Below are 21,198 nucleotides of genomic sequence, written 5' to 3'. Positions count from 1 at the left end.
AGGCATTGTATGACAATCTGGGCTCAGGTTCGGCTATTGAGCTCTCTGCCCAACTCAGGTTAATTCTCATTTTCTCCTCTATCAGGCAATGTTATCTCTGGGGCAGAATCCAGCCCTGATGGCACTCGGCAAAAAAGCCTTTATTCAGTGGCTTAATCACGCCCAAGTAAATAGCAGCCTATCCCCCATATTTAATAAAAGGCACTAAGTTTGCCCAGGAGCAGTAACCCATAGCAACCAATAAGATGTGTACTTTTAAACAAGTGACCAGTAAATGCTTCCTGCTGATTGGTTGCTATGGGTTACTGCTCCTGGGCAAACTTAGTGCCTTTTATTGCATAACCCCCCTAAGGTGGGTGAATGGCACAATTCTGCCCACAGTTGTCAGAACGCTTCAATGTGTCATTGCCGTGAAGGCACAAAAATATTCAGTATGAGAAGTGCCATTTTCCCTTCTTATGATATAATAGCTTATTAAGCACATCCGGCTCTGTGTGTGGGTGGTTCAGTGCTAAAGTGCGACCGGGTAGTTTCTAAATGACAGAGCTGTGAGATTTCAGTGATAACTTTGACATTTGTGTAAGTCGTATTTATTTTTTTTTTTACTCTGCCTGTGATTTTGCTGCAGAAAATGGTCACAACCATAAAAAAACAAAACAGCTGGATATGCTATTTTGTCTGCTGTATCGGTATTTCTTTTCTCTTAAGGCTCATAAATGCTGCTGATAGACCTGGTCGGCAGCTTATTAACTTGTACACAGGCGCCTCCCCGAACCGAAAATTGGCCAGTGTTGATTGGCCAGGTTTAAAAACTCCTGCCTGTACTGCGTTTTGATCCGATCCCAGTGGCCAAAACATTGGATCAGTCCAATGTTGCCTACCTCCAAAGTGAGCTGATCTTTACATGTATGGGCAGTTTTGGGGACAACAAATTGACAGTCAGAATAAGCGCCTATTATTATATTGATGAGGAAGGGAGTAGATTCCACTCACTTCACTATCATGAAATGAAGAAAAGAAATGGAGCACCAGGGCAGTGCAAGGAGTTTGTGTGTCCTTGCCCTGGCTGCGCTATTTGCCTCCCACACTCACAAAGGGGGTCTTGGTGAAATGGGCCTTAGCCTATGCCACAGTAGGGACCATAGATTGCCTGATATTCCTTTTAATTCAGTGGGTTCCTGATTCATCATATAATAAGTGTTCTGATTGGCAGTGTGCTTGGTGAGAGTCGTTAGATTTCAGATAAACCCCTGTATCCGTTACCTACAGTGCCGGACTGGGGTGCCAAGGGCCCACCAGAAAACCTTAGACCTTAGGCCCAATCTCTAGACTAACTTTCCTTCCATGTTCACTCACTTTCTTAGTACTTCTTTCTTTAGTTTCTTATTGCTTCTTTTTACATACTATTATCTCTCATTTCCTCCTTCTGTTACTTCTCATATAGAATTGAGTAATGGCTATAGTGGAGGCATACAAGGCAAATGATTGGTTGAGCAGAAGGGCCCACTGACACCTGGGCCCTCCGGGAGTTTTCCTGGTATCCTGTGGGCCAGTCCGACACTGATTAAAGTTACAGTATATACTATTTTCTATATACTATTTTTTTATACTATTTTCATTCCTAGTCAGTTTCTGACCTGGCAGCCAGCTGAGGAGCACCCGGGAGTGTTGGGAGTTGTACTTCTGCAACAGCACATGCCATTCTTATTGCCCAATCTAGCCGTATAGGGTACTGCCAAGACTTTTCACTTATATTCAGAAAATCATCAATCTTTGCGGGCAAAAACTTTTTTTTATTTTTTTTTCATTTTAAATTTCCTCTCGTGCTTTGCCCTTGTGCTCCCCTGTATAACTGTTTTTATCCCTAATTTCTGCCTGTGAGCCCAGGGTGCTTTCTTCTCTCCCTCTGGGAAGCACCGGAGCTATTTGTGCCTTTATGGCATCTCATTGCATTATGGGCACCACCTACCATGGCTGAATAAACCTACCCTGTCCTTTTATATTTCCTTATAAAGGGAGTTAAACACAAAATTGCAGCTTCCCTTGCATTCCACAGTAACATTCCAGCCAATCTTAGAGAGGCAGTGCTATCAGATTCAAGTGTTTATTTTTTCTTAAAGGGGTGGTTCACCTTTTAGTTAACTTTTAATCTGGTATAGAATGGCTCATTTTAAGCAACTTTTAAATTAGTCTTCATTTTTTATCTTGTATAGTTTTTTCATTATTTGCTTTCTTCTACATCTTACAGCTTTCAGATCGGGTGTTACTGACCCCGGCAGCCAAAAACTATGGCTCTGTAAAGCTACAAGTTAATTGTTATTTTTAATTTTTATTACTTTTATCTGTATGGAGCCCCTCTACTATTCAAATATCAGTCACTCTCTCTATTCACTCCCTGGTTGCTAAGGAAAATTGGACATTAGAAACCAGATAGCTGCTGAAATTCCAAATTGGAGAGCTGCACTCTGTACATCATAATAAAGGGGTTGTTCACCTTTAAATTAACTTTTAAGTGGTCCTTGTCAGCTTGCAACATATTTAGCCCTAAATGTTCCATTATAACATGGAGTGCCCCCCTAGTTGTCCAGGCACATAGAAAAAGTTTAAAAATGGTAAACATTGGTGGTGTTTCTAGGGGTGTTTTCTGGCTTGCACCCACCCCTAACCCAAACATTCTCAAGCCAGGACTGTTGGATGTCATCAGAGAGGGTTTGTCCATTACTGGGACATGACTGGAGTGGTCTGCTTAGACGTTTCTCGCCCGTACCCCATTGGCTGTGTGTGTATGTCATTTTTTTTTTTCCACTGGACCAACAAGTTAGGTAGGATTTGCTTGAGTAAGAAGTTGAACTTGATGAATGTGTATTTTTTAAAGTTCACTTACTATGTACCTCTGCCCCAGTTTAGCCTTGACCCCCAGCAATAACCTCTGTAAAACATGGTAGTTGCAACCAGTTCTACTCCTTGTGTAGACACAAATGCTGCTTGGGTATGCAGGCTCTGATATGACTACTCAGATATATATATTATCCAGTTTGATATCTGGAGTGACTAGAGCAGAAGGCCCTGCCTTTTATTTGTAGTTGTTTTGGAGAACTGAGCCTTCCCGTCCTTCTTTGAAGCCGCCTTATTGCCGGGGTTGTGGTGACTGGCCTGTTGAAATTTCTAGAAACCACATATTTCCATATTGCCATTACCTAATGCAAGTGTACAAACATGCATGCCTCAGCGATATCCATTCCAGAAAGGAAGTGCTGTAATGCTTGCTTGTGACCTGCACCCCGGCCCCCTTCCTTCTCCTTTTGCAAGCCCTCCACTAACGAATGGGCTTCTGCAATTGACTCTGAGGCCCAGTATTACTTGTACAATGTAGTACCACAAATCATAGTGCCTTTTATTTCACACATAGCGGTACCCTACAAACAAAAACCTGTTCCTATGCGGCAAGCTTTTGTTGCATTCATAAATATTAGAGGTGGTTTTACAAAGAAAGGAACAGTAAAGACTGGTTGTTCCTATATGAAAGGACAGGGTGTGCCAGTTGCAGGTAGCCTGGCTTAAGGTTCCATATACTATTCAGCAGCAATCCAGTTTGACATTTCAGGAGGTATCCGGTTGCTAGGGTTCCATGTACCCTAGCAGCCAGGTATTGGTTTGATTGACATACTGGAAAATGAATAGGAAGGTAAGTAATATTTAATTGTCGCTGCACTGAACACAATAGGCCATTCTATAACATACATAGTGTTAATGTAAAGGCAATCTATCCATTCAGTGTATTAAAGGCCTATTTGGCTATGAATATGTTTGTCTTCCCCGGTGGCATGAATTAACCTCAGATCCATGTGTGCTGCAGCTTTGCTTCAAACAGCTTTATCCGGTAGACGAGAACAGGAAAAAAAATGGAAAAAGAAAAAAATCTTTATCTGATACAGAAAAACTTCTCCTTTTCGGTTCCTTTTTAAATTTGTGCATAATCTTCTTCTTTTTTTCTCCAAGACCCAAAATATTTTAATATGTAACACTTGTTTTTGAGCAAAAGCCTGTGTTTGGGTACAACATATTCCCCCAGGCCTTTAGGTATAGAACAAATTGCTAGGTTTTATGCTTTCACTACAAAGGGAGGCAGGGGCAAGGTAATGGCAGGTTATGGCTTAACCAGATGGGGGATTTCACCACTGTAATTAAAGTGAACAAAGTGAATAGTCCCCAGTGGGACACGGAAATCTGGCAAGGAATCCGAGCAGCCGCTGGGGTGTTGCTTACACGTTGCAGATTGACTGCACCAGCAGTAGCCTGTATATAGTGGGATCTCTTATCCAGAAAGCTGCAAGATATGGCGATGTCATTTCCCATTTGTAATGGGTAGCCTTAAAAGAAAACTATACCCCCCAAACAATGTAGGTCTCCATAATAAAACAGCTCATTTGTAAAACCCTGCTTCATCTAAATAAACCATTTAGTAGTATGTGCCATTGGGTAATCCTAAATAGAAAACTGCCATTTTAAGAATTAAGGGCCGCCCCCTGGGATCATAGGATTCACAGTGCACACAAACAAGCCAAGGCACACATACATGCTAGGTCCCATCAGCCAATGAATGGGCAGAGTTCTGCCTTTTGCTCCCACACTACTTCCTGTTACAGTTAGAGCTGCATTATTTCCTGTCAGCTGATCTCTGAGGGAGCACACAGCCCATCACTAAATGGCGGCTCAAGGGAAAGGATGTAAAAGGGCAATATTTACTGATATATATATTCCAGTTTGGCGAGATTCTTTAATAGGCCACTTAACATAAAATAAACTGTCTATTGGTTAAGTATTCATCCTGGGGGTATATGTTTTGTCTGATGCACCTGGAGGACAGACCTGCTCCATGTTTCATTAGCTCCACTTAACAAAAAGACCCCCTATCATGTCAAACTGTCCTGGGAGATCAGCCGCAGGGTCCCAGGGCTTGTCTAGAACCTGCGCATATATACCACCTAGTCACATGATACAAAGTTGGCATTTAGTGGCCCCAGCTACTACTACTCATGTCTGTTGGCTTATATTGCCTGAATAGAGACCTTACACAAAGCTTATGGAAATCCTGCATTATTCAGCAGCTGTATTTAAATGGGTCTTTTCATTCTGGAACACCATGCAAACCTTTATGCATGAGCAGCTAGTACATTTGAGTTCCATGTTACAAGGCGTTACATGAGATAAATACAGGGTTAACGTGTGTTCATAATCCAAGCAAAACTGTTTATGCTGTGCATTGCAGTGAAATATCATCCTGCCTCCAGAGCAGTTTGTAGCCGCTGTTTGTTTCTCCACTCCTTTGACCTCAGAGTTATGCAGCCTGGGCTTTTCTTTACTCAGAACTCGCACTATACACCATCCTCGTCTGCCCTTGTAACGGCAGAGCCCCTCCTGAGTACACAGACTGTAATGCGAGCCCGGCTACATCCCACGGGCACGGCCTTTAGACTTGGTTGCTGCGAAATTCTAGTTGGTCTGGCTTGGGTCTGCCTCAGGATTTGGTGGCCACGTGCTCAGTGTCAGTGAAAAACAAAGTCACGTTGAATTCTATAAAATTCCTCTCATGGTCTTGTTACAGGAAGTAATAGGGTCAAAAATGGCTGCCTCCAGTCTGAGAAGGAACAGTTTTTTTTGCAGTGAGTAAACTGAATTGTTTAGCATATGGACACCCACACATCTGCTGGTTTGTATCAAAGTCTCCAGCCCCCTCCCCTGGCACGGGAATATATTCCACTGCTACAGCCTTCAAGTGTCTGCAATGAAGCTGGCTTTAAGTATAACCTCAGTGAACTTAGCCTTGGCTCCCTCAGCCGTATCAATGACTTGCTGGTGCTCCATTCCTGCTTTGCTGCTTGAGAGGTTTATGAAAGTTTTTAGTCAGCCAGGGGCAGCCATTTTGCCCCTATTACTTCCTGTCTCCTTATGTTGCTGTTTTATTGCTGAGACCTATATCTGCACCCTTTCACAATGTGTATTCTACCATGATTGGGGGTAATATAATAAAGAGGTGCAATATTTAACTCCAGTCTAATCACCGATGGCAGCCTGTAGGCAGGTAGCATTGTAACCTGTTTATAAACAAACATCCTGTTGGTTGCTAAGGGTTACTGTGCCTGGTCAAACTTTGCACCTTTTATTACTTATGTGACCCATTCTGTAAAGGGGCAATGGCAAAATTAAAATGTTTTTTAGTGTTTGAAATGGAGCGGCATTTAAATGGAGCGGGTGGAACTGGGGAAATGTATTGTGTGTGGGGGAGATCAAAATGACAATAAATGATCAACAAGGTGGTAGTGCAGAGACCCCAGAACCAGCAAGCACTCTTGGAACAGCAGGCCCAAATTGCAGCCCAAACTGTTAGTGCAAACTGTCAGCTTAAATGTTGCTGTAGGTTATACCATGGATGCCGGGGTCAGGGCTCAGATATCATCCCAAGGGCTTAGCTCTTTTCTGTTTTCTGGCATTCGACCTCCTCACCCCTTGTTTCCTGAGCTTGAGTCTTGTTTGAGACTCTCCTATGGGCTCCAAGATAGGAAAACATGCATTTCCAGTCCCTCCCCTGTTGTCTGACAGACACAAAATGTAGGAATAAACAGACAATGTAAGGCATGCTGAACTTGGGGAGAATGCTGCTGGTTACCCCCTCAGTCCCTGCCCATCTAGAATCAACATGACAGTGAGGGGGACTCAGGAATGTTATGTCTCCTGTGTCACAGCCCCAGAGCCCTCTGTCTATGTGTATTATAGGCTGGCTTTTGGCAATTCACAACAACGGCATACATACAACTGTTGCTCTGAATAGCTACAGAGGCAAATGTAGATTTGCTCTCCAAGTCAATTTTGCTGTAAAACCTTATAAATAATGAAGACGATGAATTCATGTAGCAGTTTTTAGACTGCCTGTATCAATCGAGCACTTCTACTGTTTAACCCGGGCAAAGCAAAGCAGAAAAAAAAATTACTGGAGCAGGAAGCATCTTCTGCTGCTTCCCTGCTCAGTTCTGTCACTTAGTAGTGATATATAATTGAGCAGAGGGGCATCAGGCAACGCTTCTTGCTCTGTATATAAAACTGTTAGTATATAAATTGCAAAAGTGCTCAGGAGAGAATTTGTTAGTGTATATTGGGGTATATTTTCTTTTTAATATTTAGCTAATTACAACAAAAACCATCAAAAAAAGTTTTGTTTTGATAATGATTTTGTTGTTACAGGCTGTTCCCAAGCAGTTTTGGCCTCTGCTGTTAATAACCCTAAATCCGCACTGGTTTATAGCTGCAATTATCCAATTTACTGTCTGCAGAATCGACTGTTCGATGTGAACTTTCAATTTGATAGGCAAATCTGCAATCACAGTAAAAAATCCTAAGACTTCAAATAGCTGTGTAATTAATGCCTAATAATTCCCATGTTTGATAAGTGCTAGTAATTCTCTTGCATGGAGACATGTAAATCTGGGAGTGGGTATCTGGCACTGCACCCAAAACTCAGGCTCAAAGGCTAGAAAGAGTTTTGTGCAATCATCCTCACCAGTCCCAAATACCATGCGGCGGCCATCTTTCTTTTTTTTTTTAACCAAGTAAATGTTGAGTATGCTCTGGTATATATCAGTGCTGTCTAACTCTTTACATGTAGCAGGCTGATAGTTCTTGAACTAATAGGTTTCTTTGCATTCTAAAAATATCTGTGGGCCATAAAAATCCCTTGGAGGACCACATATGCTCCATGGGCTTCCAGTTGGGGCAATTAATGGCCGCAGTGGGCCACTCTCCTTTGCAGTCATGGCTGCACTCTATTAATAGTACAGGTGGACAGTAGGCCCAAATCCTCGTTACAGCTCCTAATGACAAGGCCCCTGCTCTCTCCTGTAACAAAACCACCAGAGAGCCTGCTTCTTTAGGGTGAAGACACACAGAGCTACTAGTAGCAGCTACTTGTCGTGGCTACTAAAATAGACAATGCTGATCATTTACTGATAATTTTCTCTGTGTGTTTTAGCAGAGGCAATTCTCAGTATTGTCTATGGCGGGGTATTTTCTGGAGTTTAGTAACCTTGAAAAAGTAGCTGCTACTAGTAGCCCAGTGTGTCTTCACCCTTAGGGCCTCATCACTAATGTCACCAGAGGGGGTTTCTGAAACCCTTTCTCCACCTTGGGCTGGGTTGAGACAGGTCAGCTAGGGCTCAGGAGGTTCTGCTGCACAGGTATCTGGTACATTTGTGATATTATTGAGATTTCTCACACACTTGCCGGCTTGCTTGCCGGGTTGCTTACTGGCTTGCTTACTGGCTTGCTTGGCACAAACTGCATTTTTAGATGGAAGTGTACTTAAATTGGAGTTAAGTCAGTCTTGCAGGGACAGCAGCTGATTGGTAGAGCCGTGTAAGAGTGCTGGAAGATGAGAAGGTGTGAGTGCCTTAGCAGATGGCGGCTCCTCTCCTCCCAGCATGGACTCTGCACACTCTGGTTTCACGGCCTGACAGCCCTGCTTTTAAATTATCATGACTAAACAGAAACACCATAGTCATTATGTGCATTAACGATCAGCCCGAAACGACATGTCAGTACAGTGCGATACAGTATCACCCGCTGGAGACCTTGGCCGGGGAAGCCGTTGCCATAACAGTGAGCAAAACACAACTGCTGACACACATGCCTGGGAGTGCGGCGGGATATTGACAGAGCGGCCTGGGGTTTTATGACCGGAGCTGGATTTGATGTCATGCGTTGGTGGGAAGCCGAAGAGCCCAGTGAAACTCAGGAGAGGAAATAAGAAATATTTTGGCCTCTGCTCACGTTTAATACTCTCTTCCCAGTATTTTACTTTTTAAAGAGAAGCAGTGCTGTGGGGCCAGTTTTTAAAATTCTGAGACACACACACATACACACACACACACATACACACACACACACGCATACACACACGCACTTGTGGGTTTTTTTTCTTTCCGGTTGGGCTGCTCATATCCCCTCCAATCTGGGTCCTAAATCTGAATCTCTGTCAAACTGAATTGTTGCTTAGGAAACAGCGGTTGCAAGTCATACTAATATATGTTTATTATATCTACTACTTATCATACTGAATAGTTAACCCTTCTATACCAGATATCCCACAGCCCCAGTCCCTTCCCAGAGGCTATTATCCCCCCTACTGCTACTATAGGCACCATCTCTCCCTACTATACCTGCTATCCCACAGCCCCAGTCCCTTCCCAGAGGCTATTATCCCCCCTACTGCTACTATAGGCACCATCTCTCCCTACTATACCTGCTATCCCACAGCCCCAGTCCCTTCCCAGAGGCTATTATCCCATTGCTACTATAGGCACCATCTCTCCCTACTATACCTGCTATCCCACAGCCCCAGTCCCTTCCCAGAGGCTATTATCCCCACTGCTACTATAGGCACCATCTCTCCCTACTATACCTGCTATCCCACAGCCCCAGTCCCTTCCCAGAGGCTATTATCCCCCACTGCTACTATAGGCACCATCTCTCCCTACTATACCTGCTATCCCACAGCCCCAGTCCCTTCCCAGAGGCTATTATCCCCCCACTGCTACTATAGGCACCATCTCTCCCTACTATACCTGCTATCCCACAGCCCCAGTCCCTTCCCAGAGGCTATTATCCCCCCACTGCTACTATAGGCACCATCTCTCCCTACTATACCTGCTATCCCACAGCCCCAGTCCCTTCCCAGAGGCTATTATCCCCCCACTGCTACTATAGGCACCATCTCTCCCTACTATACCTGCTATCCCACAGCCCCAGTCCCTTCCCAGAGGCTATTATCCCCCACTGCTACTATAGGCACCATCTCTCCCTACTATACCTGCTATCCCACAGCCCCAGTCCCTTCCCAGAGGCTATTATCCCCCCACTGCTACTATAGGCACCATCTCTCCCTACTATACCTGCTATCCCACAGCCCCAGTCCCTTCCTAGAGGCTATTATCCCCCCACTGCTACTATAGGCACCATCTCTCCCTACTATACCTGCTATCCCACAGCCCCAGTCCCTTCCCAGAGGCTATTATCCCCCCACTGCTACTATAGGCACCATCTCTCGCTTCTATATCTGATACCCAGAAGCAGTTATCCCTGACTGCCCTAATGCAAGCAAGTCAATATTCCTGCTTAAAAAGTCACTATTTAGTAAATGGTCTGTATAGGGTGGGGTAGTGAGCACACCAGGACAGTGCTTGATCCAAAACAAACAGACCTTACATTTAGTTGGCATTGCCTATATTTGATAGATTGAATTCTGAGTGCCAGTCTGTCTCCTGTTCTTCAGTTGGTGAGCAGATACATGATTAGATTGACAATCATGGTGTTTACCAAGCAGGTGTGTTTTATTGTTCTACATTTTATTATCACATTTACAAGGGAAGAGTCTTGGGCAGTCTGTAATGTTAGGCAGCACCCTTGATTTGTTGGCTAGAGTTTCTGGGTAATCATTTATATATCAATACATTACTGTGGGTTTATAAGCAGACCTTCTCCATTGTTGGATATGGAGCAGTCCAAATAGCAATTTATGTTGCACACTGCCATTTTCAAAAGGCAAAAAACTTGCTTTTAAAATTTGGGTTTTATTTTTCCATTTGTAATTTTTTGAGAGGGGTTTGACTTATATTTACCTTAATAATAATTCTTACATATAAAGTTGTCCCTTCTGGGTTATTTCTCCAGCATGTAAGTTGTATTCACTTTTATCTGTCAATTTAGTCTCAGCATTTAGAGTGCAATATAGTAACAGGTGCAAAAAATATTGGTCATATCCACTGAAGTACATAGGTTTAATTAGTGCATCTTCTAGTTTTAGTAGATCAGGTTCTAACTGAACAGTAACCGCTGGCTTTCCAGTCTTCATTAGTATGCAGGTAGTCTGGCCCGTTAATCAGAATTCAAAGGACTCTCCGCTCCTCAGTTCGTACCCCCTCTTATCATGCTGAAGAGGCCACCAATGTCGTTTCCAAATGCAAATAGCGGAATATAAATGTGAGTTTGAAGAGTTAATTTGAGGGGGACGTAGGACCCCATGCCTGCAAGGCAGCTGCCCTTTCATCTACTGTCTGAATCAAGGTGCCTGCTGCCCAGCTGCTTCCACTTGTCAGCCCCCTCCTAGCGGCTATAAGGGGGTGCGGCTCGACAGAATGGACCTGTTACAAAATATCTATGGGTTTAATGAGGTTGAAAGCTGGCAGGTTCCTTCCAAATGCAGGCGGGATGGGGGGCCCGGGCAACTGACAGTTCTTTAGAAGCCAGTGCATTAATTGTGCTCTTTTTCCTTCTTAAGGAATCATTATGCGCTTTAGTTCTAATAGTGCATGAGAGCCGGATGGATAATGAGAGTCTGTGAAATAGATTTGTAGACCCTAAAAGAAAGCTTCTTCTGGTATTGTGCTGGGTTTCCAGACAGGATACTTATATCTCCAGCTTTACTGTGAATAGGCTTCATCCTACCTTGTACTTGGAATATGGTTCGTCCCTACTTGATACTTTGAATAGGGTCGTCTCTACCTAGTACTTTGAATAGGGGTCGTCTCTACCTAGTACTTTGAATATGGGCCGTCTTTACCTAGTACTTTGAATAGGGGTCGTCTCTACCTAGTACTTTGAATATGGGTCATCTCTACCTAGTACTTTGAATATGGGCCGTCTTTACCTAGTACTTTGAATATGGGCCGTCTTTACCTAATACTTTGAATAGGGGTCGTCTCTACCTAGTTCTTTGAATAGGGGTCGTCTCTACCTAGTACTTTGAATATGGCTCGTCCCTACCTAATACTTTGAATATAACTCGTCCCTACCTAGTATTTTGGCTGTTAATGGATGCTTTTGTGCTAAGGTTTTTTTCTTTCACTTTTTTTCTTTTCACTTTTCCTTTGTTTACTTGTATGTATGAAGGGCCAACTTTTTGCTGCCACATTCAGGAGCTTTTCACTTTGCTTCGAGAAGTTGATGTAGTTAGTTTTTCCTTTGTGTTCCTAGTTCATTTTGTGAGCTTTGAAGTGGGCAAAGCTAGACTCAACGTGTAGCCATAATACCGGTTTAAAAATGTAGCACTTCAATATATTTATGTAAAGTTGGGTGGGGTGCCTCAAAATGGTTCCGCTTTTATAATTTCTGTCTTTGTAAGTCCCGTTTTACTTCCAAAAATATTTTTAGGGCTTAATTTTGTTTTTTGGCAGGTTTGGGTTCCATGGGCAGCCAGCTTTGGAGATAGAGCCAAGTAGTAGCCTATCAAAACATTAACTGAAATATTAATGGCACCATAATATTAAATTATTCAGGGGCTTAAGCAAAGTTTGTGCAACTTCTTTTCTGTGTGCTTGTGTTTGCCTGAGCCCTTCCATTGTACATGTTTAGTAGTTTTCTTGATGCACTAACAGGCGGTGTAGGGCCAGTTGAGCACTTTAATTATATTTCAGTTTCAACTAGACTGCATAATATGATGAATGTCCCACCATTACAAAGAGCCACATGGATGTAAATGTTTCTGAATGTTACCCCTCGGCTCAACACAACAAAATGCCCTATCAGGTTGATTGTTGATATTATTGTATCATCCCATTCTTTATAGGGTTGGAATATAATTCATGAACTTGAGATTCCATAGTTCACTTCACGGATATTTCTTTGCATCATTAGGCAGGCTGAACGGATTGGCTGGGTTTGGGCAAAGATGGCATGTTAGTTCCTGTGAAACAAAGACCCGACGGCGCACATAACAGATGGCTTGTGCCAGTAATGATCTTCTCCGTCGGCCCCAGATACAGCCTTCTTTTCTTCCCCACTGTTTCTACGGATAATGTTGCCATAAATCTTGCCCTCTAATTTAGATCTGACTAGCGGTACTTTTTCATTGTTTTCCAAGCTTAGCAGTGCCCCCCAATCACAGGGGCCAACCTTTAGGTTCTTAAGGAACCTGAGGAATTCATCCTGCTTTTGAATAAAAGAGCAGACACGGGGAGTATGAATGGGCGGCTATAGGCGAGGAAGGCGTACTGGAATGGGGAGGCAGCCGTTCTTGAAGAGATTTTACCAGGTCACAGCCAGGATGAATCCTCGGGCCTTTTCTTTTCAGCATTGCATGAACAATCAAAGGCCCCCTTTTTATCTATTGTTGCCCAGGAGGATACCCATTTAAAGTTCAGATTCCAGCAGGCTTGGGAAGAAGGAAAGGCGATAGCAGTAGGCAGTGCTAGAAGATGATAATCAGGCATCAAAAGCAAGCTGAAGACAAGCCACTACTTTGTCTTCTGACAGGAGAGAACAGACTGGAGTGCTTAGTTCTCAATGGGATCTTGAAGCTTTTTTGGAGCAGTGAATTAAACGCTATGGAGGTGGAAGGCACAGAGAGCATCTGGCCCTTTCCTGCTTTTGGATCCACAAAAAAAAAAAATCACAATGTGAAATTAGGCCCAAAATGTCATAATGAAGTGAGCCTCTGTGCTCTCTGCTTTCAGGGCGTTCACAGCCGGCTAAAAGGATTGTTATTTGCAAAAAGACCCAAAGGAGAACAGTTGTGCCGGCTATAGACTTAACATACATCGCCCCTTGCCTTTTGTTTCATCTGTACCCAGTCAACTATGGCCAGCAGATGGTTAGAAATATTAGGAGACTGACTGTGTCTTAAGAGAATAGTACCTCCAATTATAATATATGACACTATTGAGGTTTTCCTTGTGAAAGGGCTAGTGAACCGTAAGTGTCATTAATGGTGCAATGTTTGCTTCAGTTTAATAGCGACCAGCGAATATTGTTTATTCGCAGCAAAAATCTAATGGTTACTATGGGTAACTAGACCTGAATCACTTTATACCTGTTACTATGTTACCCCCACTGGATACACACATACCAACATTTTTTGGGCATTCGGCTCACCCACCCACCCTAAACATGCCACTTATCTGTTCACCCTTTTCCTAGTGGGTTTGGACTGTCCCATTAAAAATGCTTGGTTTGAGGGATATGCTTGGACTGGTGCTTTATAAACAGCAATAATGGATATGTTCAGTCTTTTTGTGTGGGATTCCACTTGCCATGAATGTAAGGGTCACATCTCCCTATGCCCAGACCATTTATTTTCTTTACTGATGGAGAACATCTGTTCATTTCTTCCCTGCTAGTTATTACATCCTCTCGTCTGTTCTCAACTAGTTATTACATCCGTTCATCTGCTCTCAGCTAGTCATTTAGTGATGTTTCAGCTTTCTCCCTTTGCACGCCCACTCCGGTTTCCATCAGAAACCAGTCAACTCCTTTCATAGCTATTCCCATGTGTAATTTCTGTGTCTTTAAAGGGGAACTTGACCAGTCGGCAAGTTTTGGTTTATCATTGATTTGCTTTCAGCGTATTCTTCCCATTCTGTTTCTGGTGTTCAACTTCTGTCTGGTTATTGAGTGGAAAGCAGCATTGGTAACCTGAGATGCTTCTCCATGGGTGGAACATGCCCACCACGTGCCATCAGCCTAAGGGAAAAGAAATGAATGTTTAGCCCTGCTTCTAAATTGTGTATATTTGCCCCATTAATTGCAGACACCAGTCATTCTCATATTTTCCTAACCACAAAGAGCCAAACAACTGCCAGCATGAAGTGAAGTTTTGAGTTGCTATAAATCACATTTATCTTTACTGAGTGCACCTTTTAACCTACGCATTCCACAAAATGCAATCCGTGGATGAACTTGTAATCTGCTGTCACGATGAAAAATGCCCCCCAAGCTCATCGATAGGGTGTTTTGTGCCTGTAGAAGATTAATGGGCCGGTGACAAGTTGTGCATCTGGCCGTGTTCTGAGAGAGAATGTGCAGGGAGTTTGTTTGGATTCCAGGCTTGCTCTTCATGTAGCAATCTTTACCCTGTAGCTGTCTAATTACTGCTGAACTTCAGCTCCCAGTACCCCCCTGCTGGGTATATTTTTTTGGATGTCTTTAGTCAGACTATAAGAATAGAAATTCTATCTCCACCTGGCGATTCAGCCCTGAGCGTAGATTTTGCTCAGGCGCCTTCAATGGCGCCCGATCGAAGTCTCTTAACCTGGCCGATCAACGAGTCAACCGATATTTGCAGCTTCGAGCAGCCATACACGCACCAAATATCGATATTATTGGTGCGTGTATCGCCGGCTTTAGACAGTGCTTCTGCTGCACTTTCTCCTTTTTTTATTTTTTCAGCTGACCATCCTTCTAATGACGTCAGGCAGGAAACATAGCACAATAGGAGGATTATGGGAGGCCAGAGTGCCTGAAGGCTTAGACAAGGCTAAAACTGTGTGCAAATATATTAACGCCCTACAGACATTTGGGTGGGTTGGTGCGATGGGGCAGGGGGAAGGAACAATAACTGTACATTCTCTTCTTAATACTTTCATTAGACACGTACAAAGAGAAAAAATGCCATTATAATGGCCCTTTAAGTGCACTACGGTGGCTCATACCAACAACTGTCAGCTTCTAGTTACAGGAGGCGCCTCACCCCTAGCAATCTTAAGAATGTCTTCTGTCCACTTAATAAAACACTGTTCAGTCCGGGTTTCCTTTGAACTGGAGCCTGCAGCTCAGTTGGCCGTATTCCCCTCAGCCCGAGGTATGTGCACACTCCCAACTTTGTGCACACAGGTGAACAATAAGCCATTCTGTAGGATATGTAGGCCGCCAACTGTAACTGTAAGGAGTCAATAAACACCTATTCAGTCACTCACATTTAGCTTCCGACAGGGGAGCTTGGCAGCCCGACATACACTTGGATGACAATGGCCAAACAAGCCCAAAACATCATTGTGTGCCTTATTGGGATTAGCAGGTCTTTAATGTAAAGGGAAAGTAGAATCAAAAAGTGAAATGACTATTGCTTCATACAGGCAGGTTAAACTTTAGATTGTAAGCTCCACTGATGTGATTCATGTATAATCTCTGCTAAAGAGTATGTTGGTGTGATCTAATAAACTGCAAGTCACCTTTAGGTGGCCATACACGTTAAGATCCGCTCGCCTGGCGAGGTCACTATGTGGCTGATTTCAGGCCAGATATGGGTCGGGCAGGCCCGTCGTTAGTGCCCCTACACAGGCTGATAAGCAGCCGAATCAGTCTAAGGGACCAATATCGGCAGCTACAATCTGCCCGTGTATGGCCACCTTTAGCCACAGTGTAGATCTGTCCCAGTGAGAACAAGAGAAGTGCCAGTGTAATAACACTGAGCATGTCCGAGCATGTTACATTCAGGCTTATCTATTGAGAGAATAAGCGCTCTCTGTGTAAACAACACTTATCACGGGCTCCTGCAATTCATTATCTGCCTCTGTTTCCAAGTGAGCTCTTATAATCTTTGTGTAAAAATATATATAATAAAATACATATATAATACGATTACAGTTCCCTTTGTTGCCGGTGGAAAGGCATTTCAGAGAGATTAGTAAGCCCCGTGCGGCTAAATCGTTCCATGGGACATTAGCCTTAAGAGTCTGATCCTATACTAATCTTGTAGAGCATCTTGAAGGGAAACTATACCCCCAGAATTAATTCTTAACCAACAGATCGTTTATATCATATTAAATGCCCTATTAAAGAATCTTACCAAAGTGGACTTTTCCCTTGAGCCGCCATTTAGTGATGGGCTGTGTGCTCCCTCAGAGATCAGCTGACAGGAAATAATGCCGCTCTAACTGTAACAGGAAGTAGTGTGGGAGCAAAAGGCAGAACTCTGCCCATTCATTGGCTGATGGGGCCTAGCATGTTTGTGTGCCTTGGCTTGTTTGTGTGCACTGTGAATCGTATGATCCCAGGGGGCGGCCCTTAGTACTTAAAAATGGCAGTTTTCTATTTGGGATTACCCAATGGCACATACTACTAAAAAAGTATATCTTTATGATTTTATTTTAATTCTGAAATATTAGCTACAACATTATAACATTGTTGCCTAACTGACTGTTCTATATCTGTCTTGTTTTACAGACTTTAAAAAATTCTAAAAGCCTTTGCTCTCTTGATTATGAAGAGGACGAGGATCCTCACATGAAGACTATTGTCTCCTCTCCGTGTGATTCTGACGACCTCATGAGTAGCATCACTCCTGGTTCCAGCCCTGCAAAGGAGTCATTTGCGGATGCTGGCAGTCAGGGGCCCTTCCGCGCCGCCCACACAAGGGAACCGCCATTGAGCGAAAGCGAAGAGGACACCAGTGACTGCGAGAGCTCAGAAGGAAGTAGTTTTCCCACAGACTGCGGCGACTTGGATCTGGAGCAGATTGAAAACAATTAAGTCCCAAAGCTTCCGTTGGGTGCCTGTGTCTGGGCAAGCGCTAATGGTGGCGTCTATGCAGCGTCATGCATGATCCGTCACGGAGTTTCTGTGCCTGCCTTTGGTATCTCTTATTTTTATTTTATTTTTTTGGAAAGCTCAGTCGGAGCAGTTGACAATGTGGAACATTTTCATCTATTTAGTTTGTTATTCATTAAATGGACAAGATAGAGTTTGGATATGACTGAGCATTAAAGCTTATTTTCCACCTGGGCAGTGTTCGCTTAGTGCCTAAGTATGTGGGACCTTGCTTGCAAAGTCCGCAGAAATATACCTTCTTACAAATATGGCTTATCTTCCCATGTCATTTCCTTTTATCCATGAGTGAAGCGTGAGGGTGGAGCTTATAGTGTGCCCAGATGCATCGCCTTTGTATATGCATTTCTACCTAATGAGTGGGAGCTGCTATTTTTATTACCTCCTCAGGTGCCTGATCTGTAGACTTGAGTTAAATGTTTCGACCTTTAGGATTAATATTACAGGTAACTGCAACATGAAATGCACAAATTGGAAGCTATGCCATAGGCTCCCAGACTGTGGGGCCGACTCATGGGGTTTCAAAGCATGTGATGGGGGCAGTCTGTAGGCCATCAATTAAATCTGAAATATGTGCCTCTATACAAATATACGAATATTCCCAGTCCAGTAAAAAAAATTTAGGTGAATTTTGGGGGTGAATGGTTATTTTCTGCCCTGGAATTTCTTGGACTTAGCGTAGTAATTGGTAGTAAGCTAAGGAGGGCCTTGGACATATTAAGGAGGGTTTAAGCTAAAAACACAGGTTTATGCACTGATAGGACTAAACTTTTACATCTTCTGATATATTGGTTACAGTACTGAAAGCCAACATCTGATTGGTTCCTGTGTATATTACTTAGAGAAAACCCAATAACCCGGGCCTCTTGTTGACTTTATACCCCATATATTTAGCACAGGTTAGTAGATGGCTACTGTAGGAGCTCTTTGGGAATATGAGCTTTCTCAAAGTTCACCACAATTGGCTTCACTACACTAAGCATTGCAGGGCAGTGATTGCTAACCGGATGCCCCGCTCTCACTATAGGCTAACAGTGTAGCAGGGGAACTTTTGTCTGCAGTATTTTATGTAGAATGTCTAAGTTGCAGAATGCTCTTCAGGGCATTTCAAGATGTTCTTCTAGGGCTTTAGCACTGTGTTAAGTGGCCTCTTTAAAAGGATGATCCATGGCAACCTGACCATGTAGCACCATGACCATGTTCACTCCCTAGATAGATATTTGCACTATGCTTTAGACAGCATCGACTGCCCTTAGATGGTGGTGCCTTTCCCTCATTGTAAGGTCCCCATGAACTGTTCTTGACTCCTCTAGCTAAAATGCTACTCTTTTGCAGTCTTTGATATAGCTTCCTTTAGCCATAGTAACCAAAATTTTGGGCAGCTGGGTCTGCCTGACCTTTTTATGCATACAACCCTAAGCATGATGGGATGTTTAGCTACTCAGGAGCCACACCTATCTAGAAGTACCTAGACTTTGTATTCTTTGCTCAAGTGTTTCCTTCTCTCTATGGAGAGCGTCTGCCAGTTCCTCCTCCCTTTGTATAAATGCACATACCGAGAGCCGGAATGTCCTGGGACACAATAAGCTGCACCTTCTCTTCATGATCGTTAATGGGAGATAAAGCCTACTTATAACTGGAGTATATTTCCCCTTTAAGTTGAAGAGTATGTACTCAGTTTGCCGTTGGATGAAAAGTAAGCTCTTCTGCTCGCAGATCGTCGGAGGACTATTACGGCCTCACTTTTGAGGGGGCAAGTCGTATGCTGAGTACAAGTTTAGTTTTGTAAACATCTCCCATACTTGGCTTCGTATAAAAAAACGAAAAAATTAAATATATGAAAAAAAAAAAAATCTTGATAAATTGTCAGGTGGATTTATAATAATAAATTTCTAACAGATTTCTTCTTCCACTTCTCTGGCTTTTTCTAGTTCTGGAAGAATTCAGCATCTCTATTTTGAAAGGAATTTTTCAGCAGGGCATTCTGTAAAAACGTCTGTCTGCCGCGATTCTGGCGCAGGAAATGCGTATTTTTTTTTGGGGGGGGGGGGAGGTTTTTTTATTCAAGAGTTTAAAGAAAAGAAAACCTATTTCAATACACAGATGGTATTTCTGGTCCAATAATAACTGCTCCCCTATATATGTTTTTGTCATAGCGAGTGGTTATCAAACTTGAGGACATGTACAAATGTGCTATTTTTTCATAGATTTCAATTTTGATCAAAAATGTTCTAGCAGCCGTCGAAAAAGCTAAGGAGAAAGAGAGAGAGTCCGTGATTTTACTACTTGAATATTTTTCTATCCTGAACAAAGCAGTTGTCATTTACATTGTGAGCATTGCGAGTGCGATTAGGCACCGACGTAGGTCATTATTTTCCTTTTTTTTTTTTTTTTTTCTTGCTCCTGTTGTTCAGAATGTATCAGAGCACTTGAACTTTACACAGGGACGTTGTCTTGTAACAATCGATTCCACGGGAGGTGATTCCTTCAGCAATACGTAGGATTATTTCTCCTTGAAATAAATCAAATTGCTTTGCATAAAATGTTTGTTTCGTTTATTTCAGAGGGGGGGACTGGGGTGGAATTGGGACATATGGACAAACTAGGGGTTGGGTATTTATTTTCTTAATGGGGCCATTACTATCCTTTATATAGTCCTGACATTCTATTACCCTACTATAGGCACCATCTCTCCCTACTATACCTGCTATCCCAGAGCCCCAGTCCCTTCCCAGAGGCTATTATCCCCCCACTGCTACTATAGGCACCATCTCTCCCTACTATACCTGCTATCCCACAGCCCCAGTCCCTTCCCAGAGGCTATTATCCCACTGCTACTATAGGCACCATCTCTCCCTACTATACCTGCTATCCCACAGCCCCAGTCCCTTCCCAGAGGCTATTATCCCACTGCTACTATAGGCACCATCTCTCCCTACTATACCTGCTATCCCACAGCCCCAGTCCCTTCCCAGAGGCTATTATCCCCCCCACTGCTACTATAGGCACCATCTCTCCCTACTATACCTGCTATCCCACAGCCCCAGTCCCTTCCCAGAGGCTATTATCCCACTGCTACTATAGGCACCATCTCTCCCTACTATACCTGCTATCCCACAGCCCCAGTCCCTTCCCAGAGGCTATTATCCCACTGCTACTATAGGCACCATCTCTCCCTACTATACCTGCTATCCCACAGCCCCAGTCCCTTCCCAGAGGCTATTATCCCCCCACTGCTACTATAGGCACCATCTCTCCCTACTATACCTGCTATCCCACAGCCCCAGTCCCTTCCCAGAGGCTATTATCCCACTGCTACTATAGGCACCATCTCTCCCTACTATACCTGCTATCCCACAGCCACAGTCCCTTCCCAGAGGCTATTATCCCCCCACTGCTACTATAGGCACCATCTCTCCCTACTATACCTGCTATCCCTCAGCCACAGTCCCTTCCCAGAGGCTATTATCCCCCCCACTGCTACTATAGGCACCATCTCTCCCTACTATACCTGCTATCCCACAGCCCCAGTCCCTTCCCAGAGGCTATTATCCCACTGCTACTATAGGCACCATCTCTCCCTACTATACCTGCTATCCCACAGCCCCAGTCCCTTCCCAGAGGCTATTATCCCCCCACTGCTACTATAGGCACCATCTCTCCCTACTATACCTGCTATCCCACAGCCCCAGTCCCTTCCCAGAGGCTATTATCCCACTGCTACTATAGGCACCATCTCTCCCTACTATACCTGCTATCCCACAGCCCCAGTCCCTTCACAGAGGCTATTATCCCCCCACTGCTACTATAGGCACCATCTCTCCCTACTAT

The 21,198-nt window shown here is 43.6% G+C and overlaps 1 protein-coding gene across 3 annotated transcripts in view; it reads left to right on the top strand.

Annotated features, from left to right (window-relative positions):
• The window catches only part of fam53a (family with sequence similarity 53 member A), a 50,311-nt gene extending 30,401 nt beyond the window's left edge, over nucleotides 1-19,910 (top strand). For 2 of the 3 annotated variants that reach the window (XM_012960496.3, XM_012960486.3), the window contains exon 5: nucleotides 16,987-19,910. In XM_012960496.3, coding sequence (XP_012815950.1) covers nucleotides 16,987-17,292 — 306 coding nt within the window. In that variant the 3' untranslated portion in view covers nucleotides 17,293-19,910. The remainder of the gene's footprint in view (nucleotides 1-16,986) is intronic. The other variant, NM_001008137.1, reaches the window with a different exon arrangement.
• The last annotated feature ends 1,288 nt before the right edge of the window (nucleotides 19,911-21,198 follow it).

This window comes from Xenopus tropicalis, chromosome 1 (assembly GCF_000004195.4).
Source record: "Xenopus tropicalis strain Nigerian chromosome 1, UCB_Xtro_10.0, whole genome shotgun sequence".
Taxonomy (NCBI): domain Eukaryota; kingdom Metazoa; phylum Chordata; class Amphibia; order Anura; family Pipidae; genus Xenopus; species Xenopus tropicalis.
This window is presented reverse-complemented; position numbering and strand designations above follow the sequence as displayed.